This window comes from Symphalangus syndactylus, chromosome 2, assembly GCF_028878055.3.
Source record: "Symphalangus syndactylus isolate Jambi chromosome 2, NHGRI_mSymSyn1-v2.1_pri, whole genome shotgun sequence".
Classification (NCBI taxonomy): domain Eukaryota; kingdom Metazoa; phylum Chordata; class Mammalia; order Primates; family Hylobatidae; genus Symphalangus; species Symphalangus syndactylus.
In genome coordinates this window covers 113,675,079-113,697,230 of record NC_072424.2, presented here as the reverse complement: position 1 = coordinate 113,697,230, position 22,152 = coordinate 113,675,079, and the positions used below count along the sequence as shown (strand labels likewise).

General features: G+C 36.0%; 1 protein-coding gene across 1 annotated transcript in view; it reads right to left on the bottom strand.

Annotated features, from left to right (window-relative positions):
* PDE7B (phosphodiesterase 7B) overlaps positions 1 to 20,540 on the bottom strand; it is a 351,624-nt gene extending 331,084 nt beyond the window's left edge. The window contains exon 1 of the mRNA XM_055264864.2: positions 20,144 to 20,540. Within this exon, the coding sequence (XP_055120839.1) occupies positions 20,144 to 20,164 (21 nt within the window). The 5' untranslated portion in view covers positions 20,165 to 20,540. The remainder of the gene's footprint in view (positions 1 to 20,143) is intronic.
* Between the last annotated feature and the right edge of the window lie 1,612 nt (positions 20,541 to 22,152).

Sequence of the window (22,152 nt, the reverse complement as noted above, 5' to 3'; positions counted from 1 at the left end):
ATGTACGTATGTGTGTGTGTGTATACACCTATTCTTACGACAACATTGGAAGTGATTATTGTAGCCAATATAAAATGAAAGAAAACTGAGGCACGGAACAGTTAGTGACTTCCTTCAGGCCATAGCACAGGTAGCTGTCAAAGCTAAGAGTAGATTTCCAGTTTCCTGTCTTTCTCCAGAATTCTTTTTCTCAATTCAACATTTATGTTTTCTACAGTCATTGACTACTTTACCTATGTGAGTAACTGGCCACAGAAGTGCCTTCCCTAGCTCCTCCCACCCCACCCAATAGGCAACTCTCTGTCCTTGCTTTTCTGAGCCCAAATAAGAGGAGAAGAAAATGTATTTCTGGTATCTTAAGGAATCTAAGCAAATATTTCTGTAAGCCCTGTTGCTTCTGCTGTGTGGGATCTATGTGGTCTTTGTACTTTGATTTCACATCCTTGTGGGTTACACAGGCTTTTGTGGGCTGACTGGGAATCAAATGATAATGAATAGTATAGTGTCCATGGAAACATTCTTTTCAGTTCTAATCATCTTTGTAAATTGGAGATGCCCATATCTTTATGTAAAGGAAAATATATAATAATGACACAATTTAAAACAATTGATCTATCATTAGGGGCCACATATAACTGTGACTGCACTAAAAACATCTCAGAGTAAATAGAGAGCAGCAGATTCCTACCACAGCTTCTTTGTGCTACTCTCAAGTATAAATGGAAAATTCCTGTCATCAGGGTCCAAACTGGAAGCCTCAGCCCCTTACCAGTAAGAATGTCTAAAGAGGCTTTCATGTCTACAGAAGCTTCTGTAGCATGAGCTCTTCGGGAAGGGCTCCAATAATATACGCAGCACTATGGGAAAACCAGATGTGGATGCATTTGAATCATTTCCTGCTCCTCCTCCTTTCCCAACCTCCCCACGCTTCTGGGAGTCTTTATTCTCCACCCTCTTCCTCTTTACATTGTCTTCCTAGGTGAGCTCATCCAGTTCCAAGGCTTTAAATAGCATATATATTGATAAATTTAAATTCAGTTTTGATCTCTCTTCTGAACTCCAGACTCTTCATCTCTATTTCACTGATAGGCCTCTCAAGCTGAATGTGTCCTAAACACAACTCTTATTTCCTGCATCTCCCCTCCTCCAAACTGATCCTCCCTCTATCTTCCCTAATCCAGTGAATGGTACCACCTAGTGATGGAGGCCAAAAATCTACAATCAATTTTTCTCAAATTTAGTTTATTTAGGTGATATGTACTTGTGAAATGTACACTTCACAAGTACATATCACCTAAATAAATAGTCGTAGTACTTACTACTGAACTCAGTTCTAAGCCTGTGTGCACAAACGCACACACACACACACACACACATTTAATCCTTATGGCAATCCTCTAAGGTAGGCACTATTAGCACCCTCCACCAGTTTTACCAATGCAGAAACTGAGAAGAGGCTATTTGACCAAGGTTACAAAGCTGATAGGGGGCAGAGCCAGAACATGCCCCCAAGGAGCCCAGCTCCAGAATCTGGGATCACAGCGTCGTGTATTGCTGCCTCTTCTTTTCATCCAATCCACCATTGGGTCCTATATTCCTATAGTAAATACCCAAATCTGAACACTGTACACCACTCTACTGTTTCAGCTTACTCCAGGCCATCGTTGTCATCTCCCATCTTGCCTACAACACCCATCAGCTGCTTATGATGTCATCCCTAGCCTAGGCTGACAACCCATTCTCCACACTGGAGTCAGAGTGCTCCTTTTAAAGTATGAATCAGTTGGTCTCTCCTCCCTGTCTACGTGGTTTCAGTGGCTTCTCATTTACTGTGAGAAGAGTACAATTTCCACCATGTCCTGTGACGATCCGCATGCCCTGTGTGTCACCTTCCCATGCCTGCTCATCCCCTTCCATCCCATCACCTCATTTTGCTCCAAAAGCACTGCTCTTTCTGTCTTTCAGACATCAAAACATGTTTTCGTCTCAGGACTTTGCTCTTGCTCTCTCCTCTGCTGGGATCACTCTTTTTCCAGGTTTAGCTGTCTCTTTCTCAATCATTTCAGCAGAGAAAAGACTCCACTGGGCTCTCGGGCTACGGAGCCAAGTCTCCACAGCCAGCAACCTGTTGTCTCATTACTTTGCCTTACTTTCTTCGTAGATTTAGCAATCTCTGAAATTAACTGTCACATCTACTAGTCTATGTAGTAACTGTCAGTCATCTCTGACTGGAATGCAAGCTTCATGGGGATGGGAACTTTGTTTTTTTCTACTTATTTCCAGTCCCTAGACCATACTAGGGCCCCAAATACCTGATGGTTGAATGAATAAATCTAGGCTCTCTCACTTAAAAGTACTGACTTTATGCTGATTAAGTAATGAGAGTCTGAGTTTGTTCATCAAGATGGGGACAATTTTATCCATATATTAGAGATTTTCTGAGATTATTTGAGAGATTTAAGCAGGAATCAGAATTTTTCTCAAGACTTCATAAATATACCATGCAGTAATAGTATATGTACTAAATATATATATACTTATACTAAAATTTGGGTCTGATTAATAGTTTGTCACATGTGCAAATTATAGTTTCACACCATCGAAAGAAGTCTATATCCACCCCAATCCTAAAATCTAAGGAAACTACTTATAATTTAGATTCTATTAATTAAAAGACTAACATCATATACCAGTCATCTGGTTTTATACCCTCATATGTGTACAAGTATACATACACACACATGATTGGGCCATATGAAATTGCTGATATTTACTGTTTTGGCCAAAAGATGATCATTTCAATGGCTTGATATATAATATATGTATATTTATACATACACATATGTACACAGCCTTCAGCAGTAGGAAACACAGAATCATGTGATGATTTATCTGAGACAGTCATAGTCAAAAAACAATTGAGCCAGTGTACTTAAGGTTCGGACATACTAAACAAGACAATGTAAAATATTGTGCCTAAAATTCAATTTCAGTTAAGCAGGTGTAAGAATTCATTCTTAATGAATAGTGCACAGGCACCATCAGAACTGTGTTCACTACACAAGTACTCCCCAAGGCTGGTCGCGGTGGCTCACACCTGTAACCTCAGTACTTTTGGGAGGCCCAGGCGGGCAGATCACCTGAGATCAGAAGTTCGAGACCATCCTGGCCAACATGGCAAAACCCTGTCTCTACTAAAAATACAAAAATTACCTGTGCATGGTGACACGTGCCTGTAGTCTCAGCTACTTAGGAGGCTGAGGCAGGAGAATCACTTGAACTTGGGAGGCGGAAGTTGCAATGAGCCAAGATAGTGCCACTGCACCCCAGCCAGCCTGGGTGACAGAGCGAGACTCCGTCTCAAAAAAAAAAAAAAAAAAAAAAAAGTTTATTTCCCCAATTGATGTTTCCACCATTGTCCTGATAAAACACAGGCACTGGAGTGGGGGTGGTGGTGATAGTAAAAATATTTAACCATTAGCTTGACCAGAGGTGAATGATTGGTATGGCCATGCTGGTATCTACCTGTGGAACAATGGTCCAAGACAAGGGCAAATACTCAGAGAACCCTCTGCTATGTAGAACTTGAAACTCATCTTGGTAGTGCCAAAGAACTTATCCTAGCCTGAAAATTTAATTAGAAAAAAAAAAAAGCTATGTTGTGAGACCTCTTTGGAGATAAATGACATAATTTAGGGTTCACTTCATAGTTAGAAAATAAATGTCATCTTGCTTACTCAAGATTGTATGAATAACCTAAATGCACGTCAAAATTATTAGACTTAATAAATTTTTTTAATTCAACACATAAAATGAGCTTTGAAAAATTTATGTGTGGATTTCTTAGGTTACCTTTTTGCATTACTTTAAAGAAGAAACACTGTAAATGTTTGCTGTATTAAAGGGAACAACTCATACGCCTTTTCACAGAATTTGAGAAAGTAGCAATTAAAAACTGTATCTTAGTGCTATTATCTACTTCTGTAGCTCCAGTTTGTAATAACTCTTTGTTATTACTTTAAAATATGCCAAAGTTAAAAATATTTTCTCAGTTAAGAAAATTTATGGAGTAACACATTAAAATGTACTTAGTCCTTCGGCTTAAATATTCAGTCACTTTTCCTTAGCTTCTACTGTTACCTGTAAGATATAATATTATCAGTGGAGAAGAGTAACATTTCATAAAACTTACCATTTAAGAGGGGAACAGTGCACACTGGGGCCTACTGGAGGGCAGAGGATGGGAGGAGGGAGAAGATCAGGAAAATAACTAATGGGTACTAGGCTTAATACTTGGGTGATGAAATAATCTGTACAGCAAATCCCCATGACACATATTTCCCTACATAACAAACCTGCACATCCTGCACATGTACCCCAACCTTAAAAGTTAAAAAAAGTTTTTAAACCTTACCATGTATTAACATGTTTTCAATTTAATGTTTTAGCATACATTTAGTAACATGTATTATTAAAATTGTTGAGCATTGAGTCTCTTAAAAATTTTAATTTTCTAATTTCTGTTTTGAAAAAGAACAAAAATACTGCATAATGTTACAAAAATTAGAAATATGTATCTTTTTATAAAGAAAATTTGTCCTATTGAAAAAGTTACAGCAAACACAGTTTTAAAACTGTTTACTATTTCTCTTCTACACATAGATATTTTCAAGTTACTTGTAAATTGCTCATAAATTCTTAATGATTGGACTCTAGGCTAAGGACTTAGCATATTTTACATTTATTAGCTGTAACTTCAAGTTCACCTGTGCTTGAAAGATCCCCCACACAGGAAAAACCTGCATAAAGTATCTGGAAAACACAAGCACCCAAGAAAAGCTGACAAACCGCCAGAGGCAACAGATAAATACAGAACACCAAAGACCTAGTTTTACATAACTAGACCAGAATTTTACTGTAGCATAGCGAAGCTTACTCTAGGGTTTATATTATTTGCAATCATCTAAATAATTTATTTGCTCTTTCCACAGGACATGGCTAGTGTACTAGAAATAATCTTTTATGTGTTTACAACACGTATGCACTATCATTTTCATTCTGAGACATTAGATTAGCTTGTATAGGACCGTAAACTGTGAAACAATTTAGATAATGAAGAAAGCTGCTATGAGCTAATTTTAGCTAATTTATATCAGCCACTATACAAGAAAACACTAACTTCTATGCACGAAAGCCATAAATCAGGAGCTCAATAATGTAGTTTGCCAAATATATTTGTTGGAAAATGTGAGGTACTGATGAAAGGCAGAAACTGTAACAAGTAGTTCTTTGACCTAAGATCTCCCTAGCCTATTAGCAACCTCAGAATGATACTTTGCTAAAAGTACTACTGGCAAGTAATAATTACAAACTAACGTTGTTACTCTGATGAGATTGTAATGCTTTTGTAAAGAAATGTTTGCATAATATTATAATGGCCACAATGAAATATGGAAGGTGAATATATTATTATTTACTTAGTTTATGATTTTGATAAATACTTCTCATTTTAAAATTTATTTCTTAATTGTACAGAAGGGTAGGTGAGTACATGTACATATGGGTACAAATAAAACATGCATTTTTATGAATATATTCAAAAATTCTAAACAATTTTAGATAGAGACTGAGGTGAATGGTGGTGGTGAGAGGAAGAGGAAGATTTTTACTTTTCATTTTATGCCCTTCTGAACAGTTGGAATTTTCTAATGTGTGTTCTACTTTTGTATTTTAAAGTTAATGATTAAAATAAATCTGCTAAATTGAAAATAAAGTAAGATACAATTTGTTTCAAATACAAGATAAAATACAACAAAGTAATAAAAATTTTTGAATATTTACTTCTAGTCCATATTGGAGTCTTTTAATACTATATGTGTTTTCCTCACTATGCACTACTCACTACTCCTCACTACCCCTACTCTCTTTCCATATCTTTTGAAGAAAACAGTAATAGATAAAAATGAATAGCGCAGACTTCTTAAGTGCCAACCACTGTTTCAATCACCTCATATGTATTAATTCAATGTGAAATCAGATTAAGACAAGATTGTTATTACCACTGGTAACTGCTGAAGCAAATGTAGATCCTATCTAGAGACAGATAACATCACACTAGGCCTCAAGTAATTTCTCTGTCTCTGTCTCTCTGTCTCTACACACACACACACACACACACACACACACACACACACACACGATGCCTAGTGCTTCATCAAAAATAACCAGGTATATGAAAACCAGCCACTTTGATTCAACCAGCAGCAGCAGCAGACAACAGCTATAAACACTCAAGAGATCAAAATAAAAGCAACAAAAGTTTTATAATGATTTGCAGAATATGTTTAAGGATATGAGAGGCAAGATTGAGAATTTTGACAGAAAGCTAGAAATGACCAAAAATCCCTAAAAATTTTAAAACCGAAAAATACCATAACTTAAGAAATTGTTTTATGGGATAAATGACAGATTAGATACAGATGGAGAAAGACTTAGGGAAATAAAAATATTGGTCTAAAGAAAATCTTCAAAAAAAAGACCAAAGAGATTGAAGGTAAGTAACGGGAGTAGGAACATTCAAAATTCGAACATACATGTAACTGGAGTCCCATTAAGAAAGGCTAGAGAATGATGGTTTCCAGCTTCACCCATGTCCCTACAAAGGACATGAACTCATCATTTTTTATGGCTGCATAGTATTCCATGGTGTATATGTGCCACACTTTCTTAATCCAGTCTATCATTGTTGGACTATTGCAAGGACAATAAACCAAACGTCGCATGTTCTCACTCACAGGTGGGAATTGAACAATGAGAACACCTGGACACAGGAGGGGGGACATCACACACCATGGCCTCTTGTGGGTTATGGGGAGGGGGGAGGGACAGCATTAGGAGATATACCTAATGTAAATGACGAGTTAATGGGTGCAGCACACCAACATGGCACAGGGATACATATGTAACAAACCTGCACGTTGTGCACATGTGCCCTAGAACTTAAAGTATAATAATAATAAAATAATAATAAAAGAAAGGCTAGAGAGAATGGGGCAGAGGCAATATTGAAAGAGATAATTAATGAAAATTTTCCAAAATTGTTAAACAATATCAAGACACACGTTTAAGAAACCATACAAGCCCTAATTGGGATAAATGCAGAGAAAACCATACCTAAGTAATCATGGCAAAACAAGCAATCAAACATAAAAATAGTGCTACAAACAGAGGAAAAGGACAGATTGCTTTTAAAAGACTATTTTCTGACTTATCAACAGAAACAATAAAAGTGATAAGACAATACAATAATATTTTAAAGTAAGGAGGAGGGGGATTACAATCTATAATTTTATTACCAGTGAAAGTACACATCAGAAATAAAGGTAAAATAAAGCCATTTCATACAAAACCAAAATCTAAACAAAATCATCACTGCACTAAAGGAAATCCTATATGTGACCTCAGAGATGCAGGAAAGAATGAAGATGTGTAATTGTAGGAAACCATAATAACATATAATTATTCAAAGATTTACATTATATAAAGTTAAATACCTAACAATAGCATATAATTTAGGAGGGAGACAAAAGTAGTTAAGGCATTCCAATGTTCTCAAATTTGCCACAAAGGAATAAAAGTACTAATATGCATTATGCTTGTATTAGGTCATAGATGCATCCTGTAACCGCAATAGTCACCAGTAAAACAATGTAAAATAATGTAAAAATAACAAGCTAAAGCTAATGGAAAGGGGGCAGTGCAATTACAAAGATACTTAATTCATAATTAGGAAAGTGAGGAGAGAAAAAGAAATATAGAACAAGAAGAATAAATAAATTGTACATAGTAAGTCGGCATATTTGAACCCAAATATATCACTGCTTCCATTAATTATAAAAGGATTAAATATTCACTGAAAAGGCAAATATAGTCAGACTAAATGACAAAAGAAAATTTACTTATTTGCTGCTTGTAAAGAGACACACCTAAAACATAAACATATAGACAATTTAAAACTAAAAGAATGAAAAATGATAAGGCATGCAACCACTAGGCAATGGAAAGCTAGTTTTACAGATTTTAGTATCAGCCCAGGGAGAATTGAACGCAAAAAAAAAAAAAAAAATATGGAAGGGATATTTTACTATGGTAAAATTTCATTTCGCCAGGAAGTTACAACAGTTCTAATATTGTTTATAAGGAATTCTCAACCTTTTTTCCATTATCATCCTGCTCCCCCCTTATGGAGCCATTTTAGGTATTTCTTTCCCTAATCGCACTCCCCCAAGTCAAGGAAATTTTAATGCCAACTTGACTGAATATCTGTTTATGTGCTGAACCTTTTTAGGTCACAAACCATTATGATGTCTAAGGGTTTTTGGCTCCCCAAGAACCAAGTATTGCCCCTGCTGTGAAGGCAGGATATAACAGCACAGTATCAAAATACTAGTTTAAATTTTATAAAATTGCTGATATTCAACTTTGATCTAAAAAAATGGCAATTTTACGTTGTTCAATATAATATATAAGCAAATGATGGCAAAATAAAAGAAAATAATTCTCAATCATGAGGAAAATTTTTTAATATACCTCTTTCAGTAATAGAAGTAAAAAAATCAATAAAGATATAAAAGATTTCAATGATATGATGAATAAATCTTCTAATTGACATCTATAGAGCACTATGCCTAAAAATTGCAGAATACATTTATTTCAAGTACATGTAATGCGTTTAGAAAAGCTGACTGTATATTCGGTTATACATTCAAGTTTCAAAAAATTCAAAGATCTTAATGGCGTGACTTGTAAGCGCAGTAGAATTATACCAGGAAACAAAGACAAAAAGAGAACTAGGACATGCCAATTTGTTTGCAAATTAATCAATATAATCCTAAATAATTCACAGGTGAAAAACAAATTATAATTGAAATTGTCTTGAATTAACTACTAACAGAAACACTAACTTTTAAAACCTAGGGGAGACAGCTGAAACCGTGAAAAATAAATTTGCTTCTTTAAATGTATATATTCAAAAAGAAGAAACACTGAAAAATAATCAACAACAACAAATCCATGAGAAATTACTAAAACTGACAATGAAAATAGAACATCTGAATAGCCCATAAAAATAAATGGAATTAAAACTGTAACTAAAAACTTGCCCACAAAATATTTCAGACCCAGATGGACTTATGTGCAATTTCTATCAAATATTTGAGGAAAAAAATAATATAAACTTACAAAACTCTCCCAGAGCATTTTTACTAGGGTAATATTTCCTAACTAATTTAATAAAGTCAATGGAACCTTGATACGGCCATAACCAAAAAGGATAATTTTAGGTTAATGGTTTTCATCAACATAGTTTCAAAATCCTAAAAATTATTAGCAATTCAGAAACAGAGTAATGAGTGATATTGAAAATAAGCATAATATAACATGACCATTAGATTTATTCTAGGATTTCAGTTTGTTTTGAAATTATAAAATCAATCGCCCATAAATAGAATAAAAGGGAAAAGTCATACGAAAAGTATTTTAAAGAACATTTAATAAGAAATGCTTAGGAAACTAGGAATCAAAGGAAACTTTCAAATGTTATAGAAAATATCAAACTTAGTGGTAGAATGTTGAAAGCTTTCTTTCTGAGACTGGAAACAAGATAATGTTGCCACGATTACCCCTTCAACAATATACTGAAAATCCTATGTAGTACAATAAAACAAAGTTATCAGTATTAAAAAGGAAAACCAGTGACCACCAGTATTCTTGGATGCTCTGATTACCTCTATGGAAAAGCAAAATAACCCATAGATAACGTATTGGAATTTGTGAGTTTTGCAAGGTTGCTGATAATTAATTGATATACAGAAGTTGATTGTTTTTCTATGTATCAGTAACAAAAAGTTAAAAATAGAAATTGAAGAGATGCCAGTTGGAATACCATCAAAATACTAAGTGCCCAGTAATATGTCTGGCAAGGAATATGTAAAATGACCATAAAGCTAGCCAGAAGATATTACTGACAGAAATTAACAAACACCTAAATAAATAGAAGGATACATTATGTTTATGATTTGGAAGACTCAGAAAAGATGCCAGTCTTCCCAAATTGATCTATATCCCAACAGTGTTTTGTTTTAGGGAAGAATCTTAAGCTAATTCTAAAATTGTTATGAAAATGTAAAGAATCAAAAATGTTAAAAACAGTCTTGAGAAGAATAAAACATGAGATTTTACCAATGGAAAAAATGTTTGTAATGTATATAACAATCAAAGGTATCAAATATGTATATAATATATATAAGTATATATAATATCCTATAAATATACAAAATAACTTGATCAGAGACTTGACAAAAAAGATATTTACATGGCCGATATACATGTTTTCTACCATAGAATGATAAATACTGTGTATTCAGATAATTAAACATCATGCAACAATGAAAATGAACAAAATACAATGATAGGCAACAACCTATCTAGTCTTCAGATATAACACTGCATGAAAGAATGGAAGAGGCATGATGGGTTTCCTCAGGTGCCAAACATGTAATAATGTTCTATTTCTTGACTCTCTTGACTTCTATGTAGGGGGTTCAATGGTGCATAATTATATGTTAGATAATTTTCTGTTATGTGTGCTATAGTTTGATTCAGAAAGTAAAAAAAAAAATTTAAAGCAAGATTTCTCTTAAATGTTTAAAGCACCAACAACACTGTAAACAAAATAATTCCATGAAATAATTTCTAAAACTTGTAATCAAATAATACCAGTTGATACACTAACATCAAGTTTTACTCTTCCATACTCTGTTCTAAGCATTTTACAAATAAAAACTCATTCCATTCTCTCAAGAATTCTCTCAAGAAGCAGATATTAGAAACACCTTAATCTAACAAATAAGCAGAGCGAGGCCTAGAGAGACTAAGTAACTTCTTCATGGTCACAGAGCTAATAAATGAACCATACTGAATGTCGCCAAATTACGCACTGTTGATCAATGCACTCTACTGTCTCTCAGAGCAAAATTTCTGAAGTTTGAAGTATCAGATTAATCCATTTAATCCATTTAAATCCATTTACAATGAAATAATGCTATTTTTCTATGTATTTGAACTTTTGTATAAAAATATAGTGGGTAGATTAACATTTTCAAAACAGATATTTTTATGTTTTGTGTATTTTAAAAATGTTTCCTAACTCATTCTTAGAATGATTAAGGATGGATTTTAAGCATATAAAAACAATTAAAAACTGTCAGCAAAAAGCTGAAGTTGAATTTCAACTATTAGCTGCAATTTATCTGAGTCTCAATTTTCTTGCCTTTCAAGTGGGCATAACAAATCCCCATCTAACAGGAATGTTCTAGAAAGGACATTTGTATTATGAACTAACTACTTACATAGGAAAGCCAGAAATTTTGGAACCTAAAGGTTTACATTTACATTTTAGACACCTGAAATCTAAAAATGTTAAATAACTTGCCAACAGTATCATTCTTAGCATCTGGAACTTGAACTCAGGGCTTTAGGTTACAAGTTCAATGCTCCTTGAAAAAAATTGAATCCTCATTTTTTTTTTCCTGCTTTTCCTTTTCTCCTTTCACACAAAATAAGCAAATTGAATTTTAAATTATTACTCATTATTGCCATTTAATCCAATAGATGTATTTGATTATTTGGTTTGTAAAGATTTACATTAAAGGAGACAATATATTTTAAATAGGCTATATTCTCTAACTCAATGTTTTGATTTGTTTTTGTATTACTACTACATACAAAGCTCTTATATGCATTTTGTCAAGTTTAAGAAGGGCCTCTCTCATGCACCCACACATGGGCACTTGGGGAAACATATTCAATGAAAAAGAGAACAATATTCCTCAATTATTTTATTTATAAGCTATTGAACTATATTTCTAATACTTAGTGATTTTTAATAATTAAAAGAGATTTATAGGGAAAAGTTTAGAATGTTAGTTTTTGTCATTCCAAACTGCTATCACACAAATTCCTGTTTTATGTTTATTCCTTTTGTATTATTTTAACTTAAAGATTATTTTTTCCTGTGTCCATGAGTTCTCATTGTTCAATTCCCACCTATGAGTGAGAACATGCGGTGTTTGGTTTTTTGTCCTTGCGATAGTTTACTGAGAATGATGTTTTCCAGTTTCATCCATGTCCCTACAAAGGACACGAACTCATCATTTTTTATGGCTGCATAGTATTCCATGGTGTATATGTGCCACATTTTCTTAATCCAGTCTATCGTTGTTGGACATTTGGGTTGGTTCCAACTCTTTGCTATTGTCCGGGGACTGTTGTGGGGTGGGGGGAGGGGGGAGGGACAGCATTAGGAGATACACCTAATGCTAAATGACGAGTTAATGGGTGCAGGAAATCAACATGGCACATGGATACATATGTAACAAACCTGCACATTGTGCACATGTACCCTAAAACCCTAAAGTATAATAAAAAAAAAAAGTTAAAGAACATATATATATATTTTATATATTATATAAATATTAAAAAAAAAAAAAGATTATTTTTTACTCCAAACACAATAATGAAGATCTAGAGAAATAGAAAATAAAAACTACTATATATGGAAAATGAGCAATACCTACACTTTTCCAAATGAAGCTAAAAACCCAATTGAAATTAGGTTTTTATTTAATTGGAAAAGCATGAACACTCATCTTAAGAACATGGAAACACACTATATTTCTATCACACAGAAAATAAGTTTTTTCTTAGATTTAATGACCTTTTCTAAATCAAGGCATTCTTTAGACCTCTGTATTACTGCAGCATCTCCTTTTACAAGAATGCTTTCTACACTTTTGTGAATGACTGAGTTCTTTCATCTGACTGCACCCAGCTGGCAAGTGGCATAATGAGAAAGGGAAATGAAGGTCTTTTTTTTTTTTTTTCTCTCCTGGAAAACCAAGAAATGTATAAATCATATCCAAACAGAAGAAGCATTACTTGCTTGCATAATTGCACAAGCTGTACATCTTAATATAATGTTTTCTACTGTTTTATGAATAACTGATATTATAGTATAATTTTCCTTTAAAAGTCTATGATATGTGATTTCCTTAAACATGGTTTGAATAGATACTAATTTTGCATGTATAGTTAATGTGAAAAATTAAACTGAACTGACCAATTCTAAAACAAAATTTAGCCAAGATGTTCAAACCAGTAAAATATGTATGGTAAAATATGTTTATTGTTTATGGAGAAAGATCTCAAATAATTGGGCATGTAACAGGCCAAACTTTCTTAGACCCAGATCGAAGGAACTTTGAGCTTGACCAAGCCCCTCATTTTATACATGAGAAAGCTGGTGCCCAGAGGGCTGATTGGCCCAAAGTTACTCAAACAAGAGTGATGGGCTCCCTATCTTCTGGCTTCCTGGATTCTTACTTCCAGGGAATTCTCTGCTCCCTAGCCATGTCAAAGGTACATGGGAGAAATTTAGTAAGGGTCAAAGAAAGAAATTAATGAAGAAATTTTAAAGCAAAACAGAACTTGGGCTGGACGTGGTGGCTTACACCTGCAATACCAGCACTTTGGGAGGCCAAGGTGGGTGGATCACTTAAGGTCAGGAGTTTGAGACCAGCCTGGCCAACATGGTGAAATCCCATCTCTACTAAAAATACAAAAATTAGCCAGGTGTGGTGGTGCATGCCTGTAATCCCAGCTACTTTGGAGGGTATGGCAGGAGAATCGCTTGACTCTGGGAGGTGGAGGTTGCAGTGAGCCAAGATCGTGCCACTTCACTCCACGCTGGGCAACAGAGCAGGACTCTGTCTCAAAAACAAACAAAAAAATAGTAATTAAATTAAATAAAATGAAAAACATAACATAAAATAGAACTCTTTCTTCTCTTACCTTCAAATTTTTCTGGTCACTTTAAAATATCACACAATAAATAAATGTCAGTAACTTTTTCCCATTATAAATATAATGCATTTATAGAGGGGAAAGTCGAACAATTCTAAAGTATATACAAGAAAAGTAAGCCTTGTTCCTATCCCATACTCCAAGTTCTCCAAGGCATTGTTTGTTAAGTTTTTAATTCAAATTTCCAGAAATTTTTAATAAGTATATATGAATGTGTCTATGTATTTATACAACTGTTAATGTAGCCTCCCCCCTCCACTTACTACATCTGAAAAATCATTCCAGATTTTTGCATGTAGAGGTACTTCATTCTTTTAAATGACTATATGGTGTTCTATTGTATGATTTTGCAATAATTTTTCAATAACTCACCTATTATTGGGCTCAAGTTGTTTCTGATATTGTTTAGGTTACAAACAATGCAAAAATAAACAATTCTATATCTTCTTAGACAAAGATTTGCTAGAGTCAAAGAGAATGTAAAACACTGACCATTTGATACCTTCAGGTATCAAATTTTGACCAATCCATATGGTAGCCTCTCCATGTCTATGCCTGGACCTATGGAAACATACTCCTCACACCAGACTAGTCCTGGACCCCACCCCCATGCCAGAACAAAAGAAGATTCTTAGAGATTAAGTATATTTAAGTCATGTATAAACTTCATTTTTGAACAGAATCCTTTTTTGAGCACGTCTAAAGCAATGGGAATAATTTTCATCTTGTAAAAAGGATATTTTATATACTTCCCATTTATATGTAAATTATGACTATGTAGAACACAGAAGGTATTAATAAGAAAAAAATCTGAGCAGGAAATTTAATGAAAAACTATATGAATTCACCAATCACTAGGAAAAAAAAGTAAGTATTACTCCAAATTTTACACAAGGAAGACTCCTCAAAACCTCATTACCAATCTATTTTTCCCTTCTTTCCGTAACAGATTCAAGAAAGAAAGAAAAAGAGAGAGAGGAAAGGAGGGAGAATGAAAAGGAAGGAAGGGAGGGAGGGAGGGAGGGAAGGAGGAAAAGGAGTAAGAGGGCAGAAGGAAAGAAGGAAGGGAGGGAGGGAAGAAAGGAAGAGAGGGAGTGAGGTAGGGCAGAAAGGAAGGAACTTTAAATGCATGACAAAGTTTCTTTACTGGTATATTGACTGTGGCTATTATTTTCATACTTCTATACTGTATACACATAAATATATAAAGCATTCATAAAAGGATTTAAGGTTTTAAAATGCTGAGATATTTATACAGTAGTATCAAGAATTATATATTGCTTAATATTGTGTGTTTTCTGTTATGTTGTTTTTAGGTTCATCCAAAACTACAAAACCAGCTCCCTATTCTCCATGCTTGAGGTGTTAAATGTAAACTCTCACTCAGAGGAGACACCAGCTGGAATGCTCTGAGCCACACAGAATCCCAGAAATGTCTTAAGGTGGTTGAACTGCACCAAATCACATCACTAGTAAGCGGCAGCAACCCTGTGCCAGCCCGGCAGGGCAAGGTCTCAGAGTAGATACTCAATGGACAATCAATTCACCACAAATTTCTTCTGAAGCTTCCCTCAACTTAGTTATCAACAGGTTTTCATTTATTCTCTAAAGAAATCAGAATTAGTGTTGAGAAGATATTAAGTGAAGTAATATAGAAAATCCAGGACCGTGATTGGCATTTAGGAAAAAGACTTTTGTCTTGTAATATTAAAGTTCCTAGCTACAATTTTCACAAAGCATGCCTCTTTGCTTTCTCTAGGAGTGTCACAGCCACAGAGGGGCACATCAACCCGATACAAGAGAAATGGAGCGGGGAGAGGTGACTGTCTTAGGGGAGTGATAGTCTTTCTGGGGAGAAATTCTCAAACCCAAGTCCTTGTTTTGTTTTTGCTTTTCCTTGGCAATGAGATTATCTTGGAGGTAAAATTGTGTAAATGTGGACAACTGAGTAAAGGCAAACTACACAGAGAGTAGCGGAAATAAGGAACGGGAGAGGTGGAAAAATAAAAGTAAACACATGCTAATGATTCAGTGTTAATTTTGTCAGGTTAAATCACAGAATTTGGAAAGAAAAAGCGCATCTAACAGCCTTAAAGATGAGGAAACTGAGGCTCCAGAGTTGAAGAAATGTGTCTTCACTCCCACAAGTAATCTCGAAGTTCTGAGCCACCATGAGAGTTTTCCTGACACTGAGGTAATTTCCTACCATGTTGACACCACATTGTGCCAGTGTTCAAGACCATCGCAGCTATGAACCTTGCTGGCGTGTATCAAATGCCTGCTGGGACCACGGCTGCCCATAGTGCTCTCTAAAAACTCCAGCTTTCTATAACTCCTACAGTTTTAAGTTCAAGGAATGATGAAGATGACGCCAATGTACGGATTTGATTTACCAACTCAGGCCTGTACAGCAGCTGAATCAACCTATGGGAAAATTTTGGCTTTCTTTAACATTCTAATTTTTAAGAACACCATTGCAAATACATGATTTCCAAACTAATAACAATGCACTTAATCACATTATAGATCATCATATAAGAATAAAAATTAGCCGGGTGTGGTGGCGGGCGCCTGTAGTCCCAGCTACTCGGAGAGGCCGAGGCAGGAGAATGGCGTGAACCCGGGAGGCGGAGCTTGCAGTGAGCCGAGATCGCGCCACTGCACTCCAGCCTGGGTGACAGAGCGAGACTCCGTCTCAAAAAAAAAAAAAAAAAAAAAAAAAAAAAAAAAAAAAAAGAATAAATACCTAAATAGAAATACAATTTATTTTTTTCTTAAATTCCAAATTGTATAGCGCTGCCTCCTCTGCAGTTTTCCATCACTGCCTCCCTCCCAAACTTCTCCTTTTGTTCTTTCATTTCTTTGTACAGACTCTAGTCATTTGTTTAAATATTCATACTCAACCAGAATATGTTTCCTAATGTGGGAATCATTGCTTATTCACAGGCACAGCCCTTGACATCCTGAAAACATGTAGTAATGATTTTTGGAATAAAGGTTTGACACTTCTACATTTACATGTAAATGGAGTTAAAAAATTCTAGGTTGAGAATAAGAATACTATAAAAATTTTGATCTAAAATGGATGTTAGAGATAACCCAGAACAACCAGTTGCTCTTACAGTTGAGGAAACTGAGGTCAAGAGTGAGTGGCTCAGAGTCACCCAGCTCATTAGAGCCTGAATGAACCACCTTGGTTCACTACCTCTGTTCACCACCCTTTCTAGTGCACTTCATGAAATCACTCTCTAAGTACAAATCAACTCATTTAGATACTCAAATGATTCTTGAGAAAGTAGAAAGTATAAATGCCTTGACCACACATAAGAACTTTGACATATTTCACTCTCTGTATTCAAATTTCTAACAATGCCTGGTACATAATAGGTATTCAGTCAGTTTGCGTTTCTACATCCCTTTTCTCCTTCTCTTCTTCAAATTTGTATGTAAACCACGTTAAAGACTGCTAATATATAAAGTAGGCACCATCTCATGAATCAAAGTGGGGATTCCTAGAGCCACTGAGGATGTTTGTAGAAGCCAGTGGTGCTGATCCCAACGGCTACTCTCCTGTGGACAATGGAAGTGCTCCCCAAAGTACATTCTTAGGGGAAATGGGGCTGCTGCCATGAGGAGGTGCCAATAGAGATTAGAGATGGTCTTTGTGCTGAGAGAGACCTGACATTTCCAAATGCCAAGTCCTTTCTTCCTCAGCCGAATGTACCCCCTAGAACATAGATACCTACTTTAGCTGTAGATTTTTGAGGGGATACATAGCTGAATCCATAAGATAGTGGATTATTTAGATAAGAATTTCTGTAGTTTCCAATCAATTATGTACCCCAACAATGTGAGGTCAACTACTTAGATTACCTCTTAGCTTCTACATTTAGATGCTTCAAAGTCAATTCTGATCCTTAAATTCCACACTTCTCTTGAATATGAACAAAGCCCTTTTCGTATTCCTTGGGATTAGCTTACCACTTAATAAATTCCTTCCAACACTATCTTCTGTGAGTCAACAAACAGCTTCCTCCTGTGATTTGGGCCTGTCTAACAACAAGTTAGACTTCAGAAGAATAATTACTAGGCTGAGGCATTTTCCAGGTGGTACATTCCCACTTTGAGGAAACTTGGTCATTTTACTTTTGCATTTAAGATGTCCTTTGGCTGAAAATAAAGTGTCAGTGTTTGAAATGTCCTTCTCTGTATTATTGGCTTGATTTTTAGATAGTATTTTAGGCTGGACTGACACCAAAAGTGCTTTTCAAAAACACATGAAAACACCAAAATTATGTAAATAATTTACAATGTATGAAAGATAGTAAATTCTAGGCAAACATTTTAACTAGGTTTTTATGGAGAACTGACAGTGAGTAGCTTTGTGCTGAACACTGTGTAAGGCATTAAAAGATGCACTAGTGTAATTATTTTCCCTAAATTAATGCCTGTCCCTGACACACCTTAGACTTTTCCACCCTTGCCCTAAATAACTTAATTCAAAAAAAAAAAAAAAATTCTCCCAGCTAATTTGCTGACATATAGTCCCCACTGATTTTGTCACATGTTGTTCAAGAGAGTGAGCACATTCTGAAATTAGACAGCTTACAGTGTCAGGTAAAAATTCTTACAAGGCAGATAGTTTTTGGAGTTGCAACTAGTTAACTGTGGGCTTCTACTTGAGACAAAAGTGACTTCATTTTATTGGAGAAAATGTCAATCAAGACGTAACTACTGACACCCGTCTTTGTTTCACCAGCCAGTAATAAAAGATAAAGCAGAGGAAATGGAGGAGCTGCAGTTATGCGTTTGCAACACACAAAGTCCTTGTTTTCCCACTAGGCGCTGCAGAAAAGCAATTGTCCATTCACGGCACATCCTCTGCATTTCAGAGCTAATATTTTTGCAGTTCTTAACTTAGTACATTCCAGTCTTATGCAGTTAATTTTTTTTAACCCTTTGAAATACACCTGGTGTTTGAAATCGTGCTTAATATTACTGCTAACATGACCCAGTTTTAAAGCTTTCAGGTTCTCAATGTTGAGAATAGAAACTTTAAGAAAATCGGTTAGAAATTTTGGAACAGGGTAATGATTTCAAATAATCCTGTCTTATTTGCTATTGCATAACTTTGAGAAGGGTAATAGGGAAATCCATGGTAACCATATATTACTTAAATTGCTGTTACAAAAACCGACTCTCTGGATAGGAATGATTTTTAGCAGGGATCCCCCTTAACACATAATAATGTGCCATTGAAAACAACATTAGCCCTGTGTTGAATTGCCAAGCTTCCTGCAGCATTTAGTGTGTTTACTGTATGTGAATGCATATGCCTGCCTCTGGTGCAAAGAGGTTTACTCTTATTGCAATAGTCACTCTGGCTAGAGCACATGAAGAACAGAATTTTTAAATGATTAATTAGTCCCCAGGCTCAATCACTTAAGCCCCTAATTGAATATCTGACTCCATTTTCAACTATTGTAGGAAAAGATAATTAGCAAATTTGCAGTGGTAATAAAGAAGTTTTACTTTCCTTTATAAATAATAATATCTAAATTTCTGGTCATATAACTTAGTACTTGCATCTCTCCTGGACTTCTGAATCCAAAACATTTTTTGAAAAATGCAACAAGGTGATGAAGGATTTGTCTTAAGAGTTCATTTTTTGGACATCTTCTATTGATTGTTCTCTACCTTCAGTCTCACTATCAGCTTCTTCCCTTCTTGCCACCAATTTCTTCATCTTGAAGTCTGCTATCAACCAACATGAAAAACTCAAGAAAAAAACTGATTTCCTTATTCCCTGTTCCGCAAACCTTACCAATCCCTTTACCAGCGTTTTCCTATCCTGTCCTACCAAAAATGAAAATTACCCAACCCCAAGATTTATGTTGGAGAAAAAAATATTGCATTCTTTTTTTTTTTTTTTTTAAAGACCACCTCATTGTGGGCTCAAAGTGCAGTGAAAATGCCGGAGTCTCATTACACTGGTTGGAATGAAACCCTGTTGCCCTTAAACAGTTAATTCAGGGTAAGTGATAATGTTTAGTCAGTTCGCCTAGAAAAAGGAAGGAAATTCAAAAGCTGGTTGCTGTAGTAACAATCACAGACAAAAAATACATATATGTACAGGTTCATTTTAAATAAAAATCCTGCCATCTCTCTGTGACTCTATTCTCTCAAGAAAACTGAGCTTGCCGCTTAAATTTCTTGTACATACCTCAACCATTAAACAAGACATTTAACCATAGTGGCAGTTCTGTGACCTTTGAATGCCGTGAAATCTCTGAGCGGTGCTGCTTGTTCATGAAGACTTGTGCTGCAGAATCCAGCAACTTCATCCAGGATTAGGAATATAATTAAGTAACAAAAAAAAAAAAAAAAGGAAAAAAAAGGAAAAGAAATAAAGAAACACAAAAGCACACAAGCACAGAAGGAGATCGAGAAAGAAGGAAGGTAGAAAGAGAGGCTCTCCCTGGGTGAGTAACACCACTTTTCTCCCAGACAAGTGCTGGGACAGAGCCCAGCCTGCTGCAGTGCCCAGACCAACTGACTGGCTGGGTGAGCAGCCGCCGGCCTGCTAGGCTGGGAGGTGCTGTCAGTTGCCACAGGCAAGGAAAAGCAGAGACCAATCGGCTTCAACTCTGGCAGCTTACTGGAGTGGAGCCTTTTCTGTTTATGTTTCCTCATTTCAAGAGTGACGTCAAAGGGTTTAGTTTTTCCTCTGCATGTGCTATTAATTTTAAAGTACTGTACTATGGGAAGAATGTGTGTGTGCCTGTGGTCAGCCTGGGCACCCCACTCTCAGGAGAGCCCAAGAAACATTTTCTATATTCGGGAAAACATTTAAAGAATTTAAAATACCTTGTGGTGAGGTGTATAAAAACAAAAGCAAAACAAAACAAAAATTAAATATAAAACCCTGAGCTAAATCATAGCAGCAAGATGTAGATTTTTTCCATCTGTGAGTGTATGTGCTACATACTCACTTGGCAGCTGTTGCTAATTTTTTTTTTTTTACCTGATTCATTTTTACTCTTACCTAAAAATGAGTTATTAATCTTGATAGCCATAGAGGCAGAACGTGCAAATGCACTGGTGAACAAAATGATGTGCAATGAAACATAGAACTCCTGTGTCAGTTTGTGCCATGGGTCCCTGCGTTTCCTCCAGGTTCCGTGGTGAAGCCTCAGGCTTGTTCCTGCCAGGGAGATGCCTCCTGATGCCCGCAGGAGTCATTCAAGAAGCAATTTGGTGATGCCATGCAGGTGTGCCTGGGGCCTCAGCTTGTTCTTTCCCAAAGAGCATGAAGGTCCAGTTATTCAGGGATACTTCCTTTACCAGGGACCCCAGCCTATCCCTGGGTTACACTTCCCACTCTGGAAAAATTTCCATAGTTGCCATCTGTTGTTTCTGCCTTCCCCACATCCTCCTCCTTTTCCCCATCCCCATCCTGAATTCTGCTAACAGACCTTTTTTTTGAGGGGTGGGCCGGGCGGAGTGGGGGGAAGGGGGCGGAACTTTCCTTCCTCTATCTTCTATGGATTGCATGGACTTTGCCCCCAGCCCCATTCCCACAACAGAGCCACAAGAGGGCATGGGACCAACAGGGGCCAATCAGATTTCTCCATTGCTCCGAGGCGGACTATGTTTTAGGGGTGGGCACAACACTAAAGAATGTCCACATTCCTTTTTCAAATACTAATATCGTTTCTTTGAGAAAGAAAGTATTTATATATCCCTAAGAGCCTAGGTGCTAGGATTAAGCATCCCTGTAGTTGTTGGGGTTTATCTTTGGTGTTGAAGCTACAATAGTGAACAAAACAAATGGTTCTTTTCCCCCATGGAGTCTACATTTTGGAGAAGCAGGGAAACTGTCAAAGAAAAATAAGTAAACATATAATGTCAGGTGGTAATGAGGGCTTCAAAATAAGGTAAGGAGAATGAGGTGTGTGTGTACATGTGCATGTGTGTGTGTGTGGTGTGTGTTTGCTATTCTAGGAAAGATGATCAGGGCAGCCCTCTGATAAAGCAACTTGGAGCAGAGGCCTGAATGATGGGATGTAGCAGGTACTGTGTGCCTCTACCTTCCATGCAGAGGAAGCCATGGAAAGGCCCCACAACAGGTGAGTGCTTGGCAGAGCCAAGGAACAGGAACGGAAATAGAGTGGCTGGAAGAGAATGAGCAAAGGGAAGAAATAAGTTTCAGAAGGTATGTCTGGGACAAGA